This window comes from Osmerus eperlanus, chromosome 1, assembly GCF_963692335.1.
Source record: "Osmerus eperlanus chromosome 1, fOsmEpe2.1, whole genome shotgun sequence".
Classification (NCBI taxonomy): Eukaryota; Metazoa; Chordata; class Actinopteri; order Osmeriformes; family Osmeridae; genus Osmerus; species Osmerus eperlanus.
Genome location: NC_085018.1, coordinates 15,858,525 through 15,884,578, shown reverse-complemented (window position 1 = coordinate 15,884,578; position 26,054 = coordinate 15,858,525). Strand labels below are relative to the sequence as shown.

The 26,054-nt window shown below is 44.3% G+C and overlaps 1 protein-coding gene across 9 annotated transcripts in view; it reads left to right on the top strand.

Moving 5' to 3' along the window:
• foxp1b (forkhead box P1b) overlaps positions 1 to 26,054 on the top strand; it is a 131,587-nt gene that overhangs the window by 82,985 nt on the left and 22,548 nt on the right. For 5 of the 9 annotated variants that reach the window (XM_062463536.1, XM_062463544.1, XM_062463552.1 and 2 more), the window contains 4 exons: positions 13,285 to 13,422; positions 13,660 to 13,749; positions 17,376 to 17,526; positions 22,522 to 22,708. In XM_062463536.1, coding sequence (XP_062319520.1) covers positions 13,285 to 13,422; positions 13,660 to 13,749; positions 17,376 to 17,526; positions 22,522 to 22,708 — 566 coding nt within the window. Of the gene's footprint in view, positions 1 to 5,661; positions 5,867 to 13,284; positions 13,423 to 13,659; positions 13,750 to 17,375; positions 17,527 to 22,521; positions 22,709 to 26,054 lie in introns of those variants that run through there. The other 4 variants (XM_062463605.1, XM_062463561.1, XM_062463578.1 and 1 more) reach the window with 4 other exon arrangements.

Genomic DNA, 26,054 nt, shown 5'->3' with positions numbered 1-26,054 from the left:
ATATGAGGCTCGTTTGTGGCATTGGTTCGGAGCCTCCTCTGTTAACTATGCTACGCTGCAAGGCTTCCTGGGTAGACACCCACCACCTACGGTGGATTATGTGACGTGCAGCTGGGCTGAAGATGTTATGTCAACATGGTTCCACTGCATCAGTGTAATGCCCAGATTAGGCTTGTTCCAGATCTGGATGTTGGCCTTGATTAGCCTCCATTATTCATGTCACTAGTACTTGTATACTGTAGGCAGGTAGTCTGGAGACTGCAAAGCAAGCCGGAGATTTCAAAGCAAGAAACTTCTGTCTATGTGAACCAAACATCAATCTGATATCTGAATCCATATTGGCCAGTGTAGGCTGTCAGATTTGTGTTTATTATGTTTTTGTTGAAATACTGTTAGTTGTAGCAGACAAATAACCTCACAGGCTAAACTGAACTCCCTTGTGTGTATACTTGCTGAAAGTAGATTGCCAGGATCATCTTTAAATTTCTCTGAAGCGCAAGTCCTTGGAGCTTGTGAATAGTATAAAACAGTATTGAAAAGCAGCTTTTATAAGTTCCATTTCACCCTGTATTTAATAAACCAGTGCTGGTTTACAGTAATTCCTTGATTCAAATGAATACAAATGAAAGATGATTAATTTGATGATTAAAGTCACCTTGTCATCACATTCTGATACATTTTTATTCAGAATTTGGAAAGGACTGGCCCAAAACATTTACTCTTATAAACATGTGAACAACCACACTGCTTTCTTATCTAGATTTCCTTCTTCCTGGTGACTTAAACACGCAGCCTTCTCTCTCTCTATCCTTTGTACTTTATCTCTTTATTATCTATCTCTCTATATCTCTATTTCTCTCTATCTTTCTCACACACACACACAAGCACACAAACACACATACTCTGTTCTACACCGTTGTGTGGAGTTTCACAGAGGGCATCTCCAGGTCAAAAGATAATGTCTTTTCAGTTTTACATGATGAAAACCTTTCAAGTCCCACCCCTCCTCCTCCTCCTGTGCGGTTCATATCCTTCATCTGTGGTCTTTGGGGGAGCGTGGTGTGACAGAATGCAGGGTCCAAGCCTCTGTCTCTGACAGGAGAGGAGCACCCGCTGGCTCTCCCTCTACTACCACTACTGGTTTTTGTAGTAGACCCATGGCATTGTCCTGGCACATGTACACCACAGCGCTCCAATCTGTAAGTCATTAGAGTGCTGGGCTGGGGCCGGCAGGCTGGAGCTTGGCCAGCGCTCCCAGGCAATTGGAGGCGGCATTCCGAGACGTTTCCTCTGCCGGCCGCCCCCGCGGCACGGAGCAGCGTGGCGGTGGTAGCCCACCGGCGAGGTGACAATAAGCCCATGTCCAGCCCACTCTGGCCCCCTGCCCAAGCACAGAAGCCAGCTGAGAGAGCAGGACAATAGACATCAGAGATGAGCCTACCAGGTGCGGAACCCATAGACCTGGTCTGCTCCAGTTTGTCTACCAAATGTAGTAAATGAGGACAGATACAATAACACATGAATAGAAAATAACAACATGATCCTGTTGTGTATGTGTAACGTCTGTTAAATTTGATTCGGAATCAAATCACATACTTTGGTGAGTGTGCAGGCAGGATGTCTGTTACCCTCTTTCGGTGTTAATAAGAAGCCTCAAGGTGATGTGGACTGTATTTATGTGATGGTTTTGTAGCTCTGAGGTGACTTTGTCTGGAATAATGAACACAACAGCGATCCAGCCTTCCCGCTCGTCCACAGATCAGAATGTTTCTGTCCCGTCATGTTCTTCTTGTCATCATGTAGAAATGCATTGTGTGTACTGTCTGATATTAGAAGCATGTTGGGATCATTCTGTCAGAGTCAAGTTCCCCCCCCCCACCCCCCCCCCCCCCCCCCCCCCCCCCCCCCTGCTTCCAGGCGGCTGGCTGCTCCGGCCTGTTAGGAGCGCCCAGCCAGATGAGGAGTGTCGGCTGGACTCCAGTCACAGACCTGGAAGCCCATTCTGCCGCTTTCACTGCTGCCTTATTTAAGTCCTGATGTGTCGTCCGTTCCCCCCCCCCCGCTCCCCCCATCTTTCTTGAGCACTGTGTCTTGAGGTCAGCATGCGTTGTTGGGAGTCATTCATGTGCCCTTTGGGGTGGTGCATGGGCGGATGGATGTAATGGAGGCCAAATTGGTAATAAATACCCTCATCTACGTACTGTGTGTGGAACATCCGGCCAACTGACTCATGGCGCGTCACCGCACAACATGCATGCAGCATGCAGCCGCTCCTCTCTGCACTGATCACACCTTGCATTCAACCCTATCCGCTCTGGACTTGGGTGTGGTTGTTCTTGAACTAATGGAAGGGAACGATTATCGGGGGCTGAATGTGTAGGCAACTGTAAAGTAAACATCCTCGGTCGCTTCTCGCCTGTAGGACAGATTATGTTTGGTACGGACGCTCCATGACATAGATGGAGAACAATGTCACAGTTTATATACAGAACTCACCTACTGCCTTCATTTGACTTTCCTAAACAAAATGTCAAAACGTGTTGTGTGTCTCAATATAGAGCAAAAATACCGAATCAACCAAACAATAGGGACCCAAATTCCCCCACCCCCTGAATTAATTTTGCACATTGCTGAAAGAGTTCTCGTTTTGACTAAGTGAAAACCACAGCAGATGGAACACAGTGAAACTCAGGCTTTGGCTGGTACGCTGGCTGGTACGCTGGCTGGTACGCTGGCTGCTATATCACCTCAGGAAATATTTTTTTGCAAATAAGGACTATGCTGACTTATGAAATGAAAAGTAAATGCATACCCATACATATTAGATCCCTCTAACACATGTCATCATGTAAGACTTACTCTAACATTGGTTGATTTCATTTGTTATTATGTATGTGTCAGTGTCTTTATAAACTACTACTACAATACCTAACTATATATTGGGCCAAATGTGTGTGTGTTTGTAGGTTCCGGTACATTCTGACCCCTCAGACTCTGACATGCTGGATATGCCAGCTGTTGTTTGAGGAGTCTCACACCCGGCACATCAACAGTACAGTAAACTGTAGTGTACTTTTATTTGAGAGATGGAGACAATGTTTGTTTTCTCATACTATACAGGCCCATTGTTACTTTCAGTGTAAGCATCAAACATTTTTTCCTTGCAAATATTTTTTGGGGGTGTGTATCATGTGGGTTAAATATTGTTGCCATGCAGTCCATTCACGGACCATGCTTGTGTGTTAGAGACCTGTGTGATAGGAATTGGTTGTGTCATTGTCTTTTGCCCGGCAGTAAGACCACAGCAGTCCCGTAGCCAGACGAGACATTAACTCATACTTTCACTGTAACTCAGGCAGGAAATGGTGTCTTTTATTATTACATCCACTCTGTCAGAAGCACAATCATTCAGTAGTCTTTGTAAACTACCATAAAGACACTGGGTGAAAATAAATTGAGGCTCAGTGATATTGATGCTTATCTGTGTGTTGTAAAACGTTGCTGGTAAAATCTATACAGTGTGTATTATATCAATACATGTGTGTAATTACTGCACACAGTGCAGGCCATAGCAAAGTGTTGGAGAGAGAGAGAGAGAGAGAGAGAGAGAGAGAGAGAGAGAGAGAGAGAGAGAGAGAGAGAGAGAGAGAGAGAGAGAGGGAGGGAGGGAGGGAGGGAGGGAGGGAGGGAGGGAGGGAGGGAGGGAGGGAGGGAGGGAGAGAGAGAGAGAGAGAGAGAGAGAGAGAGAGAGAGAGAGAGAGAGAGAGAGAGAGAGAGAGAGAGAGAGAGAGAGAGAGAGAGAGAGAGAGAGAGAGAGAGAGAGAGAGAGAGAGAGAGAGAGGAGGGAGGGAGGGCAGGGGAGGTAGGGAGAGAGAGAGAGAGAGAGAGAGAGAGAGAGAGAGAGAGAGAGAGAGAGAGAGAGAGAGAGAGAGAGCGTTTGAGGAGAATAGAGGAAAGGCTTGAACTGTATGTCTGCTAAATTTATCATGAGGCCTTTGGGAACATTGAAATGAGAACAGTGGCCTATTACTGCTAAGAAGGTGTTTTATTGAGAATATGCCGACATGCCACCCCCAGGGAGTGTGCTGGGGAGAGGAGTACGGCCAGAGCACAGACCGCTGTCAGTGTGTGTGTCTGTGTGTGTTTGTTCGTGTGTGCGAGAGTGTATATTGTGTGTCTTGCGCTTGTGTCTCTCTTGTGTGTGTCTTTGTCTGAGCTATCTGAGTGTGTCAGATAGAAAATAAAGAGCCTTTTCTTCTACTTAATTATTCACTAAGATATGTATTGGAATTGTCACTTTTGACACTTGAGGTCTTGCAGTCAATGATTTATATAGGTCACCAAGCTTAGCAGAGCTTGTTGTTAGTAGTTAGCAGATGAGGGGCAGTGGTATGTTATGCAGGGTTTCTGTTATTTTACCAGTGTATTTGTGGACTGGAATGGATTCCATCAGCATTCCCTCATTTTTGGCCAAGGTTTTATGGACATGGATATGATCAGGGTTTTTTAATGGCTACATTATTTTCATTTGTGTTATTGATGCTGTGATTAACAGAGTGAGGTGTTAATCTAGGATGGTGCTTTATTAAGAATAGAGGCATCTATTCTTCATCTTAGATTGTCGGTTTGTCAGCTCAGATCAAGCCTCTTCATACATTTGTAGCTTCAAGAAATTAGTCACCACATGTTTATTTCTGAGGATTGTTTCTTTGCTGACATATGAGAATAATTGTAGGGTGAAATTCTTTTTTTCTATTATTTCTCGTCTATGTAATTTCATAAATATCCAGTAGGGGGCAGGCTCCTGTTTTCCCCTTTCCCCTCTCTTCTCTAGGGTGCACATGGGGTGTTAAGTGTGGTATGATATCATGACAGCTACTGTAATTCCCCTCATTGACTTGGAATGGGTGTGAGTGATAGGTTTGCTGTACTGTACAGGTAAACAATTACGGGATTAATTTCGATAGTCAGAAGTAATGGTTGAAGAGACACATCATAATGTTCTGTGTTGCACATGCTATTATAATTTTCTGTATGCACAATTAGTTCAACGGTGGATGACAATAACTTTGTTTATGCACAGCTAACATTTTAAAATAACACATATTTCTTAATCTATATTCTCAGGAAGTTGTATTTATGAATTAAAATTCTATATTGGACATGGCTCAAACAAAACAAAAACAACAACAAGAAAGCCTCTCGGTTGTTATGGCCGTTTGTTGTTTAAGAATTTAAAATGAGCTTTGCTCTTTGTACTTGCATTGTAAACAATTCCATTTATCAGAAACAATAAAGGGCTGATAGCCGACTAGTTTCTTTCTCTCTTTCGGCTGGATAGCTGTGTTACTTATCTGTTGTTTAATTAAGGGCCTCTTAGTAGGCTCTTTTCTTTAGGCTTCCATTGTTTCAATAGCACGGCGGAGCCCTGGCAGAGGTCAAAGGGGTTAACAGCCGTCAACTGTGGCTTTTTTTCTCTCTTTTTTTTTTTTTTAAAGGGGGCCCACACAAAGGCACGGGTTCACCTGCAGCCCGGCCCGCGGCACCCTATTGTGTTGGCCCATTTGAATTGATTATGTTTTAGGGGGCTGGTTGTGATTGGTGGAGAAGGGCGTGGTTGATTGGATAGTTTTGTATCTTGTCAGCCAGGGAGCAACCTTGCGCGTGCAATCTGTCTGTATCCCGAGGAAGGCTGGAGACGCCACAGCACAGCAGCGTCCGCCTGCCCGCCCGCCCGCCCCGCCTGCCTCGCGTTCTCTCTCTCTCTCTCGTGCACGCTCTCTCTCACTGACGCTCTTCTCCGCTCCACTCCACACCGCACGGCCCAGCTCTCTGTTTATCCTGCCAGCTAAATGGAGTTTGTCAGGTTTGTCAATATGATTGATTCTGCAATTTTGCCGGCTTTCTTGTGTAAAACTTGACAATTTAATTTGACCAGGGAATAGAAATAGAGGCTTATTTTCTATCTGGTCTTGTTGTATCATTGTAATTGCTTAATGTTGTCCTGCAGTTTGTTTAAGAGGGAAACTGATCTAGGATTTGGTGTGCTACACATATAGGGACAGAGTACATGCTTGTCCTGAAGGCAGGATCCAGCAAACACATGGGATTTATGTGTGGACTTGTCTGCTTTTTACATTGTTTGGGCTTAGATAATGTCTGCTTATCTTAGTGGTTATCATTGACTTTGTAGCTATTCTTTGATTTTGAGTTGAAGTAGTTTTAAACAAAATAACTGCTCATGTTTGTCAGTAGTTGTGGATCATTTGGTTACTGTTTTTTTTGTGTTTGCTTTGTTTACATCTCTGAGACTGTCTAACCAGTCAAGCAGTATCTAGTGCATTTCACTGTTTAATTATGGAAAGTTTTCTGAAAGGCAAAGGACATGTTTGTTTGTTTGTTTAATTGTATTTAAAATTGTTTTTATTTATCTGTCAGTTCACTTCTGAAGTGTTAAATGCTGTGTAAGGTTAATATGCTTAACTTAAACTGAACCCCACACTGAGCTTAATCAGTATGTGTATTTCTGTAGTACTGAGCAACATAGTAAAATGAGCTCCACTTGGTTAGTGTGTGTTTGTGAGGCGTGTAGTTGTCAAGTGAGAGGGACATGGAGGTGATGGGGGCAGATCCTCTTCTCACTCTGTCACTTGACATTAAGGAAGAGGCAGGGACAGCTCTATATTTGACACTGTCACCACCAAACCATGCTAGAGATGCAATCATTTTACATGTCAGCAAAGGAATCTTCTTGAAATATTTATACCTGTTTGAGCACATAGTGTGTGTATGCTGTGCAGTGTGTGTGCGTGTGCCGGTGTGTATGTGTGTTAAAGGGGGAGTGGTAGTGGGTGATAACAGTTGAACCACTTTTCAACTTCCTCATATTTCTTGGTGAACGAGTTGAGCCCCACCAACCCTCCCTGAGGTGTTCCACAGAAGACAGCGGACAGACTGTTTGTGATCCTTTCAGGATGTGGGAGCCCCATGTGTCCTTCACTCAGTATGAACTTGCTCCAACTTCCTTTTGGGGGACAGTGCCCTTTTTATGTTTGTTCAGTTACCCAGCTACGGCACAAGCGTAGTAGAGGTGGTTGCTTTTAGCAGCTGTTGTTGCTGGTTGAGAGGTGGGTGAGTGTGTCTGTCTTGGAGGGGGCAGAGAATGTAAAGATCAGACTGGGGGGTGGAGAAGCCTAAACAGCCCGTGTGCACTGTAATGCCATGCAGCTGCGCTGAGGCTCGCAGTTTGGGAGAGCTGGAGTGCGAGCTGATTGGGTTGACAGTTTGTAATCAAAGTTGATTTATTGTTCATTAGTAGTGCATTAGCCCTTTCAGGCAGGGCCGTTATTTGTGCAGTGGCCTGTCAAAGCGAGAGGCTGCCAGCACCTGTCATTTTCTAAACCATGACATAGGCAACCAGATATTAGCCCGGTATCCTGAGAGGGGGGCACAGGGGGCAGCCGCCAGAGCCCACAGCACTCTGGGATATCCTTTACAGGACCGGCCACTGCTTTGTAGTGGGGGGGGGGAGAGAGAAGGAGAGAGACAGGAGAGAGAGAAGGGGGGGGGAATAGTTTAGCGGTGATACAGAAAACCACCAGCTGCTCTATTCTGTTGCCCCCCGACTTGCAAGATTGAATTTTTTTTCCCTTTTATTTTTTCATGGAAACATTCCTTTGTTCATTTTTCAAGGTGCATTACTGTTTAGGGCTCATGACCACAAAAAGCGTCTCTTTTTCACATGGGCAGATTATCTCACCGCTGAAGATGTCATGTTTTCAAAGGCCAGTGATGGTTGGGGTTAAAAGTTTGACAGCACGGTTTGGAAAATAATTTTTATTATTATTCTCCGGTTTTTCACTTGGCACCTCATACAAAACAAAATCAGATTTTGACTGGTTCTGTGTTTGACGCCTGTACAGTACAAGCAGAGGTGTTCATATAGTACATGTGCTGGATTCAGACATTTCTGAATGACATGCTGTGCTGGAAGCCAGCTGCTGACTACCTATGCTGTTCATTATTATTTATTGGCCACATGTTTTCTTTGTGACTCACAAAAGACAACAACACAAGCAAAAGCAACACAATTTGCGGTCCCCTTGTCTGCCGTCATGGAAACAAGGATTAGGTTTGCGTTGCTGTTGTGCAGAGAATGGAAACTATCTGCATGAGGATATGTCAGCCATTGTCTTTGGGTGAATTTTCATCTGAAGGGGATTTTAGAGGCTGTGATCTTAATTAAATCTCAACTCACTTAAATAATGCATCTGAGGGCACGCGGTGTTGCGTAACCGCGCTGAGCTGGTGAACTATAAATCTGACTTGAAGAGGGGGCCACGGTGTGGCCAGGCATCAGTTTGGGTGCGAGCATGTGGGGTGTCGTAGATTGTAAATTCTGACTTAGTCTATTAGTGCCACGTCTAAAACTGGGGGAAGTGCCTAGAAATCTGCATGAGGGGGTGTGGCTTGAAAGGTCAAAAAGAGTGACAAGAGATCAGTTAACAGGGGCTTGCCATCTCTCCAGGTAAACCCTATTATTCAGGAAATGATTGCTGTTTGGTTGTTGCATTTTTGTGTTTTAATATTAAAGAAAGAAAAATCACTAAAAACACATGACAGTTATTATTTATCAAGTACAGAAAAACATCTGTGTGATTATTTGTGTGAGTATTAGGCGACTTGTTAAGCTGCTCTTTGCTCCCTTTGGTTCTTGAGAAAGGGGCTCGGTGTGTGTGTGTGTGTGTGTGTGTGTCAGACCAGAGGCCATGCCCTCTGCTCCGTGCTCAGCGGTGGGCACCTGCAGTCGCGGTTGCCCAGAGTGTGGGAAAGAGCCGCCACCACTTTGCAGCTGTTATTGTTAGGGTGAGAGGCTTGCTCACTTCGCCGTGTAGTTTGTTTGTTTTATAGAACACTGGCGTAGCTTTGCTGAAAACTTGTTTGTTTGTGGTTTAAAAGTTAATTAAAATGCAATCTTGAGATTTGTTTTTACAGTTGCTGCATATAGCTTCGATCCCCTCTCAGAATATATATAGCAAATGGGAAGAAAATGTGACCGTGATTATACTGTTTATCTGAACTGTAAACGTTTTTAAAGCAGCTTGAATTTAGATGACAGAGAGGAATTACAGAGAACTTAACCAAATCAGGATGGGCAGTCCTGTATTCTGTTGCTCTCAGTGTATTTCATAGCCAGGGATTGTTTCACATAGCAATAAATAAGTATTGATAAAAACAATTTTAATAGATGCATTTCACATTGCTGAGATTGTCAATATTTATTTGATCAATTATTATTATTGCCTCTGGAATTTGTATTCTAATTATTACTAATCGTACTACTATTAGATTATTTGTAGGAAATAATTGTTATTAAATCCTATTTTATGCTGGCCAAATCTGCTTGACATGTTATCTAAAATGATATCTACCTCTGAGATTTCAATAAACCTGAAGGAGAATGAGTCATTCCGATCATGTCGAGGACTAATTATGTTCATGCATCACTTCAGTACAATGCCTCCCGTGAAATCTTCATTTTGGAGACATTTTCATGCTAGAGATCGTACGCTGTTCTAGACTCAGCGCCATTACTATTCCACTGTCTCAGGCCAAGGTAAACCAACCAACAGCTTCAATCAGACAGGCCCCTCTGATTTCTCAAGGGCTTGTTATTTTCTACTTCTCAATTCTATTTGATGTCCTTTACAAAACAAGACGACACCAGGGAGCGCACATAAAAATTGTATTATGATCCTTTTTTTCTTCATCTAACCTGTTTCTTCATGGCCAGTTTAATGTCTGCCACGGTCTCATTGAAGTTGGGCTCTTTTTCCTCTTTCTATTCTCCTTAATTGCCCCAGCACACACAGGAAGGCTAGCCCTTTGCCGGCCTGCTTCCCCACTCTCTCTCACCACGATGTGACCTTTGGCTTGTGGGGGGATCGGTGCTAGGAAAGTGTCTTCATTAAGTCTGAATCAGTGAATTTCCAACATCGTCAGATGTGTAGCCCATGTTTCCTCATTAGAATATCATCTCCATGCTTGTTCAGAGGTGGTGACGCACAAAGAAAAGTTGTCTTAGTGTCCTGTGGCTCCTTTCACAGTGTGTGTACACATACGGTATATGTGTGTGTGTGTGTGCCTGTGTCTGTGCTCACCATTAGCATGTCCATCTCTGGTCTCCTGCATGCTACAGTCACCATTATGGGGACAAACGGACAGCTTAATAAAAAACACACACACAAAAAATAGGATGATAGGTGTTGTACAATTACAAAAATATTTGTTATGTTGTTTTGTATAACATACAGCCGCATTTAGCATTTCTCATCTATACTGATCAGTGTAGCTTTCACATTAGAAAGAATGACAGCAGTAAGCAGGGTATATAGAATACATTATACAGTATATTTGTCCATTCATGCTTTAATGTTTCCATGCCTGTGTGTGTGTGTGTACAGTATGTGTGTACAGTATGTGTGTTGGCCATCAGGCCTGTGCTGGTATATTGCCTACAGTCATGCTGCAGCTGTGGGAGAATGTTCCAGGCTTGGATGTTTATGTATGCGAGGCACCTGGAGAGTACCACACCTTCCTGAAATTCATAAACGTCAGCTATTTCTGGCATGCTCAGAATGTCTTCTTTTTCACACTCATATTGGCGTGGTAGATTAGAACTGTGCTCAGAGGGGCTCTTCAACTCATACCTCCCTTTGAAAAAAGACAGAGCGTTCTCCATCTTTAGATGTCCATGTCTTCTGGTGGATCATCTGGACTCATGATGTTATCTACGGAAAACCAGTTGCATCAGATGGGAGAGCTTCAAATAGTGGCGGGTCCTGTGTTTGCGTTAAATGAGCCCGACACCCCGTCCAGGGCAACATTGTTCAGTCAAAGTGCTCCCTCCCGCCTTGCCCCTTAGTAGCCCTTTTGCTTAGCCAGATTTCCACTCATTCAACACAGGATTAAATGGTAGTAGTTACAATGATCAATAGGTTAAGAAGCATACAATCCCCCCTCGCTGCTAATGACCTCAGTAGTAATGGGTAATAAATGTTGTCTGTAATGGCCTCTTGTCATGGCTGAGTCTTCAGAAGGGGGTCTTGTAGTAGTAACTGTGAACCAGGCTCACATGTCAAGGTGTGAAACGAAGATGTGGTAGAATGTGTTTGGTGTAAAAAAAAATTTTTTTTACTGAATGACATTCTGATCCAATTTGTAATGAAATAGTAAATTACTGAGAAGTAGTGAAAGTGTGTTAAAGTGTTAATTCTCTTTTTCGTAATGTTAAATTCTATAAAATGTGTGACACCAAAGACGTATAATAAAAAAAAGACAGAAAAAGATTATGCGTGTGAACATAACCCTTGGAAAATTTACTGCCCCAACATTATGGTAAAGCAGAGCATTTCAAGGCTTAAGGAGATTTGTAATTCATGTAGTTTAACACATACAGAGCATCTAAAAAGGAACCATTATTATTTATCCTCGCTGTGTGTGTGAGGTAATTGTCATTGGCCGTACTTAAAGTGGTCTACATCTATCACATCACGTATAGGTCTAATACTGTAGCCAGACAAGCTGCCTGGTTGACCTTCAAAATAGTTCATCAAAATTAGTGATGCTGAGAAAAAAGGACATCAGTGGATAATGACTGTGAAATTAGGAACGGGGGGTCTGGGCTATGCAAATGACAGGACAAGCCATGTGAAAAAGTCAAGATGGACTGCATATTAAGACGTAATACCAGGGGAATTAATATTGCATTTTCCTCCTCTCGCTGTTCGTCTCGTGGTGGAAATGAGAAATGTGAAGTGTGCCCATCCAGGGTGGAGCGGACCTCCTCCAGTTCCTCTACAGGAGGACAAACGCCTGGAGTCGCCCACAAGCCTAGCGTAGCCCAGAAGCCTAGCGTAGCCCAGAGCAGAGCCGCAGCGCGCGGCTCTCTGTGAAGTTTACAGAGAGCATCAACGTCGTCCTGTTTGACACCACTGCCCTTTCAGAGTACAAGCTGTTCATTATGGCCCTGCTTTGTTTGCGTTTTATGTTACAGTGGGGAAAATGAATAAGGTGATATGCATGCAGAGTGTGTCAGAGAACACCTTAGTAGCTAGATAGATTCTAAACAGCTAAATTACATTCAGAAATGCATGAAAAATTCAAAGGGGTGTCATTAGCTATGAGGCCGCGACACAATTTGTGTAACCTTGGTGAAGACAAACTGTCACCCCTAATGTCCGCTCTATCAACCAGCAACGTCCACCTTTGAGACACAAAGCACAGGTTTAGCTCGTCACACACACACACACACACACCAGCGCCGAGACATGTTAACAGTTGCAAATGTGAGACTCTATCAAGTACATCTCAGTAGCTGTTTGTCACTAAAATGTCACAGAAAGGAGCTTTTAATGGTATCGCACATCATAGCAGTGAGTGGCAGCATCCAGACACACTCTGAATCCCCAACGCCGCCGGAGCAATTAAGGCACCCTGACAACTGTGGGGCTCTCTCAGTGTCATAACAAATCACTTGTTTTGAAGAGTCATGCACTCACACCTTTTTTTGTTAGTTAGTTAGGGGCCTGTGTGTCTTCAGTCAGGTCCTCGAGGCACATCAGCGCTTTGTATTTATACTTCAATAAATTGCCCCTGACAGTGTTTTCATGAAATATGTTCACATCACATTACAGTCCCCCATGCTGAAACAAATATACCTTTGCCTTCACAGGTATGAACTATTGCATAAAGCAATGAGCGCGAAACAAAAGGGAACCAAACGCATGCAATCAGGGCATAGCTAGTGGTCCTGTGAGGCTGGAGAGGCTTGTTGTGCTGAAGGTCAGGGGTTGTAGAGTCTCCACAGGCTTGTTCCGAGGCCTGTCCGTCTTGTGTCATTACTTCTCCAGGGTGCAGTATGGTGTCATTAATGCTGGGGGGGGGGGGGGGGGGGGTACAGCGCTGGCCGTGATGACACTCCAGGTGATTTGTCCAGACCAGCGCAGGGGCTCGCCCACCCTCCGCTGTCTCCTCTGAGTGGCTGAGGCAGTGTCTGCAGCCTTGACAAGTACTCTATTCAGGCTAAATAGTGTCGTTGCTTTCTTTACTGTCGTCTGGCAGGACCGGCGCTTGTTTGTCACCTTGTGCCCGACATCATGTGTCCTTGTGTGCTTTTGGGCCGGTGTGAGCGCGACACCCTTCTCACATCACATTTTCCTCTCGCTTTCTCTCCTGTCCGCGTGTGTCTATGTCTGCATGTGTGTGCGTGTGCGTGCACTGTAGGTCCCAGTGTCAGTGGCTATGATGACACCCCAGGTGATAACCCCCCAGCAGATGCAGCAGATCCTCCAGCAGCAGGTCCTGAGCCCCCAGCAGCTCCAGGGGCTCCTGCAGCAGCAACAGGCCCTCATGTTACAGCAGGTACAACACACACAACCCATCACCCACATTACCAGCTGTCATCAACAAACTCAAATGCACACGGTCGGTTTCATATCTACTCTGCCATCAAACTCACTTCAGTAGAGCCTCTTTACGCCACTGCACACCCGAGTGTGTGTGTGCAACCGGAGCGTGCCACACATCTCAGGACCAGGTTTAGGTGTGTCTGGTTGAGAGATGAGCCCCCACTCAGACTTAGCTCCCATGTATTTGCAGCAGCAACTCCAAGAGTTCTACAAGAAGCAGCAGGAACAGCTCCACCTCCAGCTAATCCAACAGCAGCATGCCGGCAAGCAGAGTAAAGAGGTATGCTGAAATCATCATCATCATCATCTACATCATCACCCATAGACTATCCCCAGCCAGACAATACGGGTGTTCTGTTGCACCCCTTCGATTCTCCTTTCCTTTCCTCCCCTCCTCTTCTCTCCTCCTCTCCTCAGATCACCCATCTGTTCAGGCTGCAGTTTAAGGAGAAAACTCAGACAGAATCAAGAGCACTCCCGCCTCTGATTAGCATGTAGGCTCCGAGGGTAAATAGCAGTAATAACGGACTAAATCAAGAATATTTATTCCTGCTCTAGAGACGGGGGCTGACGCAATAATGTATGTTTGGGCTGATTTGTCTTAGGTAAACAAGAGTCTTCTAACAAAGAGAGGGCTATTGGCATGAGCCCCTTGTAGGACATAATGAAAAGAAGGCTGGAGAATGGCGGAAACGTCTAGCATATAAATCTGAGAGGCTTCCTTGGTAATTAACATGGAAATGGAGGGAGAGGAGGCATGCAGTTGGGAGATATCAGTGGAGGGAGCGCTCCCAGCTTTGTTGCCCGCGTTCTATTTTTTTTTCTTCTTTCTTGTTCTCCCTCTCTTTCTCTCCTTCCCTCCCTCCAGTTCAGCAGGGCTTGCTCATCAGCGGCCGTTCAATGCGTGTTAATGACTCGCGGATACAGGCATCACTATGGACAAAGAAATGATTATTGTGCGGTCAAAAGAAGTTCAAAGACAATCAGGGAATTTTCTGTCTTTTTTTTCCCCTTTGAGAGCCTTTTGGGGAGCTGAGGAAAAAAAAGGCATGTAAATTAAGCCAAACGTTAAAAAGACACTCACACACTACTAAAGCATGCACGTGCACACACACAGACACACACTCACACATGCACACACACACACTGTCGGAGCTACCGACTTCAAAGTCGCAGCTCTCTAATTAATGAACTGCAGGCTTCAGTTTGGACAAGTTGTGGTGTGATGCTCCCATAAATCAACATGACAGCAGAGCTCCTTGGCCTCAGATAGGCCCTGTCACCAAGTCGCATCTGATGTAGACACCAGAGGAGCTGGGGACAGGATGGGGGCTGGGGCTGGGGCTGAGGCAAGTGCTGGGGCTAGTGTTTAGGCAATGGCTGTGGCTGGTGTTGGGGCTAGGGCTGGTGTTAAGGTTTGGGATGGAAATAGTGGGGTAGTCACAAGAAGGTTCGATTGACGAGCTGAATGAAGAAGAAAAAATGTAAAACTTTGAAGCGTATTATGTATGATCACAGGAAATGGATGCAGCCTCAAGAGGCTCTCCTCTTGCCGATGTTTTTTTTTTCTTTCTCTTTTTCAGTGGCATTTCCAGCAGCCATCAAAAGACAGAATAAGAATTGCGCTGTGCCTCCCCCGTGGCTGCCAGACAATAACCCCCTGTTGTTGCTTTGTGCCTCTTTTATTTTAAAGACATCAAAATTTAGTTTTTCAAAGATGTTTAACTTTATATTTGAAGCTTGACAATAAAGGCCTGCCACTGCCACTCTTTATCATTTGTCAGTAACTGTATTTCCCTCTCCCTCGTGCCACTTCTTGTTAACCTCGTGTTTGGTCTGTTGGGCAGGCGTTTTTAATGTGTCTGCATGCTGGGAGTGCACAGGAGTTCCTGTCAGCTGATGAGACCAGAAGAAAGGAGTTTGAAGGGGAGAAAGTTAAATTCATTTGCAATTTGTGGTTTTAAAAAGCCACCCTATATTTATTTAGGGCATTGATGAAAGACATTTTTCCCTGTGAACTCCCACACCCATAGCACTAGCATCTTTGTCTTAGGCTGTCAGACAGGAGCAACGGAACAGAGAACCGCTGAAGACAAAAGAAGCGGCGGTCCTTTAAGAAAAAGAACATGCTCTCAGAAACAGATCAGATCAGAAGAAATCACAGTCCACTAGTTTCACACATTTCAGCGAAAGCTCTACGAGATCTCTATCAATTGGCGCTTTCATTTACCTTTTTTTAGTGTAGATCACATAGTCTCTTGTTTATGATGAAAAGCCTGCTACAGTGAGGAATTCCCTGTTTGCACCTATGTATATCTCAGTGTTTAATCCTCCTTATCAGAGAGAGGTAATGAGCAGGGCCTCTACGTGATGCTGTTGTAGCAAATCCAACTGCCTTCAGAGTCTTATTTTTAGTGAGTGCTGGAGCAGGGCTGGGTGTGGGGAAGGGAAGGGAGGCCGGGGCCGGGGCCGGTAGACCTTTGACAGGCAGAGCCGGGTGGGCGGAGGCGAGAGCGTTTTATCTGGCTGTTTCAGCGGTTCGGAGCCGCCCGTTGGTGACCTGACAGCAGTGTTGCGCCGAGACCTTTTTTGTATGCGCTCGATTGTGAGAAGTAAACAAAGTGGTGTATCCTGTGTTTGGTAACAGGGTGGGGTGCACAGCTTGGCAGCCTGGCCTGCTTTTAGTGCCCCCCCCCTTCCCCTGACGATTGGCCCAGTATACTCATATAGAGCCCTAATATCCTGCCTGCTCACATGCTTATTTTGTTTGGCCCTCTTTATTTGCAAAAAAAAAATGCATAACAAGGTGAGCTTTGTCTCGATTGATCTTTATCTCTGGTTGTAATAATAAGACATATTTTGACGTGGTGGCCCATATTTTGTCCAATCTGTGGTGAACGAAAGGGTTAAATGTCTGTCTCCTTCTCTACTGCCCTGTTATCTAAATAGCATCTCTCATTTGTTTGGATTTGGAGAAGATTGGGGATATTAGATAATTTCCTCCTATTTATTGTTCTGACTACACAGCCCTATCACTCTCTCGCTCTCTCTCTTTCTCACTTTCTTTCTTCCTCTCTCTCCTCTGTCTTCTCCCTCACACCCTTCTCTCCTCTACACCTTTTAACCCCAACATGTCTCTTTGTGGACACTCCCACTTTTGACTTTCTTCCGAGAGAAATCTATCAGTGGAGTAGGGATTCTCGGAGCATCCTTACCAGGGTGCATGGGGATAAACAAGATGCCTGTTCTTCCCTCCCTCCCATGTCAAAGCACAGAGGCTAGGAACGTGTCCCTGAGCTCAGCGCTGTGCCTCAGAGAGTAGAGGGAGACTTGCTGGTGTGCTTATTAAACAGTCTGATTTAGTCACACGTTGTTTGCTGAATTATGAATGGGTATAATTAAAATCCTGTGGCTCTTATTATGAATGATTAACTATGTTGTTTCATTGTTTGTCATTTGCCTCCTGACTCCTCATTAATTAAGAGGGAAAGAGATGCATTTTGTACCTGTCTAAAGTGTGCTGAGACACAATCACACAGTAAGGGCTATATCTGAGACTATGGCGTATACTCTATATGTAGGTATTGTACTATATCTGTAGGTATTGTACTATATGTTCCCATGTAGATTGAGAGCACCCTGAGCCTCTCATTTGAAAGAGTATGTTTGTGTCTTGGCTTAGGTGTGTACTTTATGAATTTACATGTTTCAGTGTAGGTTTAGATGTCAAAATATGTACAGAAGAGATAAGATGTACTCTTATGTGGATGTGTTTGTTTTCCATCAAACACACTTTTATGAGTGTTTACTCACTGCATGTCCCCCGTGTGTGTTTGTGTGTATCCGTGTGTGTGTCTGTGTGTGTGTGTGTGTGTGTGTGTCTGTGTGTGTGTGTGTGCTCCTCAGCAGCAGGTGTCGGCCCAGCAGTTGGCCTTCCAACAGCAGCTCCTCCAGGTCCAGCAGCTCCAGCAGCAACACCTGCTCAACCTCCAGAGACAGGGCCTGCTCTCCTTCCAGCCTGGCCAGACCGCCCTGCCCCTGCACTCGCTCACCCAGGGTCAGTAGCCCGCAACACGCCTCCACACTGTGGTGCTAACTACTAAACGTACACTGAAGATACACGCACACATGCACTAGTTCTGGTCTCGTTGACGTGTATTGGACATTCAGGATTTTCACTTTTTTTACAGTACACTGCTCGCTAGCCAAGCGCTTGTTCTTTCTCTCTAACCGATGGGGCTTTGTACTGTGTCCGTCAGTGCCAGACTACTTCCTGTGTCACTGCCTTTTACCTTCTCCCCTGACTGAGAACATGTGACCAGTTGCCATATCTCGGCTATATGGAAGACTAGTTCTATTGTTACTCAACTGCCACTAAACTTCTCATTGTGAAATCAGTCTTAACGCTGCTGGTGAGTCAATACCTGTTTGGTCAGGAAGTTTATGTCTTTATTTGTTTTTTAATATTTTCTTAGGGTAGGGCCCCATGACAAAGACTCCTTCATACTTTGGAACATGACATCAACCATTCATTCCAAGCTCTAAGACAAACAGTTTTGAAAAAACAAGATAAGAGTGATAAAAGGAGAGAGCCGTGGGGAGCTTAGGTAATGGGCAAACAAAAACAGGGTTTGTACAGTCATGTTTTTGTTTGGTCTGTGTATGGAATCACTCATCCACTGGCAGACGATCGCCATAGGCACAGGCGTGGAAGGTTGCTGTGCTGTTAGTGTAAGTCGCTGAATTACCTTATGTCAGATATCTTGCAAACACACACACCCTCTGAGTAAAGCATTACAACAGTAATATGGCAGCTTAGTGTACTTTACTGAATTGCACAACAGTTCCCGAACATCCTGTTTACACATGATTACTTACTGTCATAAAATAAACAGAGGTGTTTCACCCAATCACATTACAGACAGTTAGATCATTTATTTTAACAGTGATTATACAGGATTATAGAGTGGCATGCAGGTACTCTTTCCCTTTAGCATTAGTCATCAAAATGTGTGGGCATGGCACAGATTTGGTTAGTTTGAGTTTTACCCAGCGGAAGCTAGATAGGCTGCCCTTGAAAACCACTGGTGGTCGACACTGTGTTCTAAAACAGCTGTTAAAACACTTACCATCAGGCTGACTTTCCCTTCCTATTTTACACATTTTCTGCTTGACTGTTTGAAGTTATTGATGACCTTTCTGTTTTCCACATCACTAAACGCGTTCATGCATCAGCAGCCCAGGCCTACAGAGTTGAGCCCCCATCTCCAGTGTTCAGCCACCACTGTAGTTAACACTGCAACAAGAACGAGGAGCCGTTGTGCTCTATTAGGGCCTGGGGTGATGAATAAGAATGAGGCACGGGATCAGATAGAGAATTCTCTTGACATATTCGAAAATGTTACCATTCCAAAAAGGGATCTGTCCATTATATATTGTAGGTTTATATGCTGTAGCAATGAGGGTCTTAACAGCACAACCTGAGAATGAGGCTGTGTGCAGTGTGCTCAAAATTAATACATTGATAACAACACAACAATAATAATATATTTTTAAGTCAAATGTCTAGATCCTGACAGTGCTTTTAAAAATGTGCATAAAATATAGACTTGATAACTCACAATGAGTTATCATTACCAAAATGTGATAAGAGTAATTGAGTGTAGACTTTGAGAGTGCTATTTGGGCAGAGAACAAATGCTCTCTTTATCTGGACTTTAATTTGTTTCTCTTGCGGTAAATTCTCTGGACATTAATGTTCAAAGTCTTGGAAGCGGTCAGACAGTATCTGTTATAAATTACAACAATGTGTTGGGGAGGATATAAGTCCCATAAATATGAATTTGATCCAGCACCCCCCTCCCCTCCCCTCTAAAAAATCCTCTCCTCTTGACCTGTTCACGGTGAGAGAGGCGGCAGTGTTCGCTCTGCTCCACTCTGCCAGGTGCAGCTGCCAGGTGTGTGTGTGTGCATCACAGCTCGCCCCTTTCTGTGCCTGTCCTGATTGGCTAAAGTGTGCTGAGTGGCCCTGTGGCCTCCCATGCAGTGGTGTAACAGACTGAGTTCTCTCCGCTGGAGAACATCAGTTAAGTTGTCCAGGACAGGCCAACGGGACAGTGACAAGACAAATTTGTTGGTAATATAAAAGCAAAGAATGTGGCTAGGCATGAAGCCTTCCCTGAGCAATGGCACATCAGGGACAGCGGTGGGTAATATGCCCGCCATGTCAGTGATTGATTGGTCCAGCAGCATGCCACTGGTAATAGTTCCTGCAGCATTAGGAAGGAACATATTTTAGGCCTAAGGGGTGCAGTGATTACAGGAACATAAACAGGGGTGCACCTAAGGTCCGTGCCTGATGGAACAATAAACTAATAGTGGTGTCACCGTCCCCCCATGGCACTGGCTCAGTGTGTGAGAAGTAACAGCAGAGTTTAAAAAGCCAGGAGCACAGGGGCTATTTTTTATTCGGTGGATGATAGCCTGCAACTGATGTCATTATGAACCCTAAATCAACTTTCTGCTTGCTTGAACATGGTCACTTGGGTACAGAGGGACAAGGACAGGAAAAGGTTGAAGAGCTCGGCCTGTCTGGGTGCCAGAGCTACCTGCAGAGGTAAAATTGAGTTGGGAGGCCAGTGATCAATCAACTGTCCCAACAACATACATTTTTTAAAGTGCTTGTCTTTATATCTGACCCATAATGAGTGGAATAGTTGTGGTGAAAAATGAAACAGGAAAGATAAACCAATCTAGCATATAAAGAATAGACAAACTGTGGATGAAAAAAAAGATTTACAAATCAATGTTATTATGTCCACCACTGTAATCCTGCGAGGTCCTGTGTGGATGTACAACACTAGGGAATGCTAGGGAAAACAGCTTTTTTTTTTATTGTTTACAGTAATTCTATTTGAGATTAGAGTTCCTGTAATGTAACATTTTCTTGCCATTCATCATTCATGTGTGATTATGGCTGGATCACAGTGATCACTGAGGACAGTGTGGTAAAGCCGAGAGGGATGAGAGAGAAGTAAGGGGGTACATAGAGGAAGAGACAGGTTGGTCCCAGTCCGTTACCCCTCTCATCAGACGAGTCTATCCTCTGTGGTTTCATCTGAGTAAACAGTGGCGTTGGGGTCACCGGGACTGCTGGGTAATTGAGGGAGTGTGGGCCGCCCTGTCAAGCACACAGGCTAAAAATACATTGGCCACTGTCACTGGGCACCAAGTGAGGAGAAAATGATTGTTCCCACTGTCGAAGCACAGGACACTCTTCACCAGTGACCTTCCCCTTCCAGCCCGACCATGGAAACTGGCGCCCCAAGGCTCCGTCACACCACTCAAACAACAATAGAAGTGTAATATTACAACTGTTAAGCAACTGTTCGGCAAGCAAATTGGGGATTATCATGCTTCAGTCCAAAGAGAAACATTTGGCATGTTTGGTCAGTCGTGTCCTTTGATGAAGGTACATGTTGGCATGAGAGAGAATACAGACAGGCAGGGCGAAGGAGGAGAGGCAGCAACACTGGAATATAAGAATGAGGAAAGACACTTCTTGGAACGTGGAAAGGTTATTGATTTGTCCTGCAATCATTTCCTGCTCTTTGATATGCAAACAATCTAGTGTGAATTTACAGCAATCCTATCAGAGTCATTTCACAGTTCTTAGCCCCTCCGTCTCTCCAGAGTCCTTCGCCTCATTAGGCCAATGTTCTCCATTACGAGCATAATTAAAATCTTTAGTAGCTTATCAAATTAAAAATATTTTTGCTGATCGTATTGAGATCTTTACCTCACAGTTATTTTCCACAACAGGAATAAATGAACACTAAGCATTTTGCACAATGTGCTACGATCTGCTGCTTGAAAGGACCACTTCTGGTATCTATAGAGCCGGCGATTAGAAAAGGGGGGGAAATCCAGTGAATATAAACCCACCAAGATAAGCATGTGCAAATCATCTTTCATTTGCCACTGCTCATTTTGAGAATGGATTTAATTAATTGTAATGTTAAACGAGTGGTCTTGCCCATAGCTCTGTGGTTTAATTCCCTGCTCATCCAAAGGCTTCTTTCACCATAGCTAAAACATGTGGCTTATTTAAGGACAGATCTGAATACCCAATACAAATTTGCACACATTCCCATATTGGATCTTTCAATATGCTATTAGAAATATGGGTTAGCCAAATACATTTTGACTGACAATTCAAATAGCCAAAGAACATAGCCCTGTGGGGCTGAATCTTCTTTTCCTTATCAGCTTTTGCCTCATTTATGTCAAATGAAAGCAGGCTTCTCCTGCATGGTTACAGACTCCATACAGATGGACACATTCACATATACATTGTGTGCAAACAAAGGCTCGGTTCTCTCAGACATGGGACGTGGGGTGTACAAACAGCGCATTCTCCTTCCTCATCCCCAACCCGGTTCAGGGTGTCAGTATCCCTGTCACTCACAAACAGAGAGAACATGCTCTGTGGATGGGTTTGCAACAGAAGAAAATGTCTTCTGTCTTCAAGGGATTTTTTTTGTTCAAAGGCAGTGTGAGCTACAGTGTGCTTGACTTGTTAAATAAGGTTTAAGTCTTCTGTGTCAATTGGAGGCGGTGCAGAGCTTTAAGTATTTTGCACATTAATGCGCTTTTGAGAATATTACCCCAGGGTTCTGTTTCTTGAGGAGGTGGGGTAGCGTGTTTTTGTAGTGTTGTTATTGTAAACTTTTGGTGCGTGTGTTCTCCCTCTCTGTTGTTAGAGAAAATGATGGTGATTATTCAGATTTCATGCCTTGTCTGGATGTTAATTATTTACTGTGGGCATGAAATGTGTGTGAATGCCAGGGATTTGTGTATACAAACACGCTTCAGATCACAAGGAGAAGCAGGGGGAGGGGGTTTGGGGCAAGTGCTCTCAGTGCATTACCCTGTAGTGAAATCTTTTCTAATTAATACACTGCTTTGTTTACAGACCCTTTGATTTAATTATGCGACGAAGAGAGTTGGATTAGCTGTTAATTGATTTAATTATCCAATTTGTTTGTTTCAGGCATGATTCCAGCAGAGCTGCAGCAGCTGTGGAAGGAGGTGACAAACACTCACGTGAAGGAGGAGAACAACATCAGCAACAACGGCCACCGCGGCCTCGACCTGTCGTCCCCGGCGCTGCCGAAGAACCCTCTGCTCAGCCAGCATGTCTCCACCAACGGCCATTACATGAACCACAAGCGAGAATCGTGAGTCCCTCCCCGACTGCTCCTGTGTTTAGCCTGCCCGGCAGCCAACAGTTGGACAGTAGGACACTGGGCACAATGACCCTCTACTGGACTGATAGGGCCTGACTATATGGTTCCAATGATCATAGGGTACCAGTGAATGTGTCCAGTAAAAGGAGATTGTGTCACTCTAATCTCACCCCATTTTTTACAACTGGAGTACAAGTTAGGTCAACACTAATGTTACATTAACTACCATGGCAATACCTATAGCAACAACATCGTCGTTGCATATCACCTGCTATGTCGTTGCATTACGATTTAGAAGGTTATAACACAAATTAAACTGGGAGCGGTTGGGTTTTCCTGAGGTAAGTGGATGTTAACATTGATCTTATTTTAGTAAGACAGCCTTCCATTGCCCTTTCACAACATCCCCCTACGATGTGCACCCCTCCCCCATACCGTGCCTCCTGACACTTGTAATAACCATACCACTAACCACACCATTTAATTGCATTGCAATTCATCTGAATATACAATTTTTTACACCCTAGTTATATTGGTAGTTAATAACCTTAATGTTAAGTGTTTCCTAATTTATTATTTTTTCTAAACTCCAAGTTGAACTCAGGTGTGGCATGCTCTATAATGTCATCTTTGACTAAAGCAAACAGGAGGCCTACATATTCCCATTTAAAAGTACAATTCCTTGAAGGGGCAGAGTTGATGGACATGTTCCCATAGGGATTTGCCTATAGATGAATATTAATTTGTAGTTTGTAAGTACCTTACTATTTTCATTAAGACACAAGCTGTGTGTCTGACGTCAGCTGGGGATTGAAGTGAAACACCTGGGAACGAGGGAGTGATTTGGAAAAACGATTGCAGTAATGGAAATGGGATCACCACACTATTAATTATGGGGTCAAAGGTAGTATTATTTCAGTTGTTCTTAGGAAACTACAGATGTGGCTTTAGCTCCATTTCCTTAAATAAAATGAAAATTACACACGTCTTTGCAACAACAGATAAACACACACCTCACAACCTTCTCCCTCTCAGCATAATACCAGACCAACATTTTCACTATTTAAAAGAGATTTAACCAAAGCCACATCTTCCACAAAACCAAGCAAAATCTATATAATTGTATATATTAGAGAACTAAAACAAAATAGTGCTTTACCTGGAACACGCCTAACAGGAAGAGCTTTAGACATACAAAATGCAGTGTTACAACACTGATATTTGAAGACAAACTTCTTGAAATGCAAGCTAGATAAAGAATGTTTTGCTGAAATCTCTTGACACAATAATTGCAGGTTTACTCCCCGAGCCACGTCTGTGTCTTATAGGAAAGAATAATTTGGCATCCAATACGTTTACTTGTTTTCTTACACCAAGGTATGATCTGTGAACTCCTAGTTAGGAGCCTCCAGGCGCCATGAGCTCACTGCATAACATCTGACTTGTGTTTCAGTGATCAAAATCAATGTGTCATTATGAAAGCAGTGCAGATGAAAACACATTTAGCACGTTGAAGCGGCAGGCCTTGGGAGGTGAATGGGGGTTCACACGGGCTCCTAGTAGGGAAATGTGGGCCAGCCTGGAGGACATGACTGATGACTCACACTGCATCAGCTCAGTCAGAGAGGGAGAACTGGGGCTATCTATAAGGAGGATTTGTTGCTAGTAGTGAGATACAACACCAGTATTTTGAAGGATACACAAACTATCATTAGTAGTGCACGCACACATACTCAGAAACACACACACACAGCCATCTCCAGCCACACTACTCGCAACTCCCATCTGAGAGAGCCCACAGGCTCCGGTGCGCAGGCTTTGTGCTACGTGGCTGAAGACTAATCGGAGGGGAGGATATTGACACACTCGCTCCATCACACGTCCTCAGATGTGAACAAACAACAAGAGCATCAGTGGGAAGCGAGCAACAACAAGTCCCAGCTGAGGGCACCATGAAACATTGGAGAAGACGGGCGTGAGAGGCTGCCCCCGCCGCCGTGCGCTTCCTGTCAGAGATTAAAGAAGATGTCAACAGCAGTTTAACACACGCGTCAGTGAGGAAGGCAATCTGGGGTTGAATATTCACAGAGTATCTTAGATCTGTCAGAAAGCCAAGCAGGTGATTTCTCAGCTGCTCTGCCCGATGCGGTTATGGATGAGCAACGCAACATTCTCGAAGGGCAAAGGAAGAATAGATAACTGGTTCAGGATGCGTAGAAAACATTCCTTGTTAAGAACTCTATGGCGCTAATTTAGATTTTAACAACCAATAATCCTTTCTAGTGTTCATTTCCATGTGCCTAAATCATGGAACTATCAAGAGCATTATTCCTCTCGTTTGATGATGCAGACTCAATTCTAATCAGAATCCTTGGGAAAAAATATTATTAAGTATGATTATTCTATGAAAGGCTATGAGAGAAGCGTCGGCGTTATAATCCTGGGATTTGAATAATCATGTTTGAGATAATGGGCTGGGCCGGGCTGGGCCAAGGCGTAAATAGAGAGCATCCACTCACCCTCCCAGTGCTGAACTTAATGAACTTTTAATTGATGCGGTTTTGCAAGTCCCTTTGTCATGCAACAGAAACAAGCCTTCTGCTGATGGACCCTGTTTTCCCGGCTGGCCTCAGATAGGTTTACAGCAGGCCCTAAGTACCATGTAGTTAGTTTCATGTGTCATATAAAATCTGCCCAGGCATAGCGACGCCTGCAACTAAAACCTTAAGTGCATCCACAGGCATCATTCGCAGGCTTTGCACTTCCGTCTTAAGGAAGGAGGAGAAATTCAATCACTGCCGGCCTGGCTGACACAGAGTAGAGACACACTCCTGCTTTTAGCTGCCTCAAAGAGCGCTTACTCACACAGTGGCAGGACAGACAGATCCTGTCTGTCTGAACACACCACAACGGCTCATGGCCTTCTATCATACCTCATACAGTCAGACAGACAGACAGTCAGATCAGTTTTGTCTAAGCATGAATATGGAGGAAAGCAATCCCGTGTGAGCCAGGTCTTCTTTGTTCAATGATTTGCTTATTTAAATGAAATGTTTCCGATCTGTATCTGACATCAATTCCCATCACTGGGCTGTGCTGGTTTGGTGTGGGAGAGCATTGCATCCTCACAAAGCATTTGGCCCACTTACTTCCCAGCAACCATCAGTAACCACAGCTCAGGGACTTCAGCTCAGCAATCTGTTAAGGAGATAAATAATCTGATTTGGCACGACACTCCCCTCTCTCGCCCTTAATTTGTCTTACACCAGGAAAATTCTAATTAAATCATTTAGGGTAAACCCTTGAGTGGCAGCCAGAGGAGAGAAAGGAGTTGAGG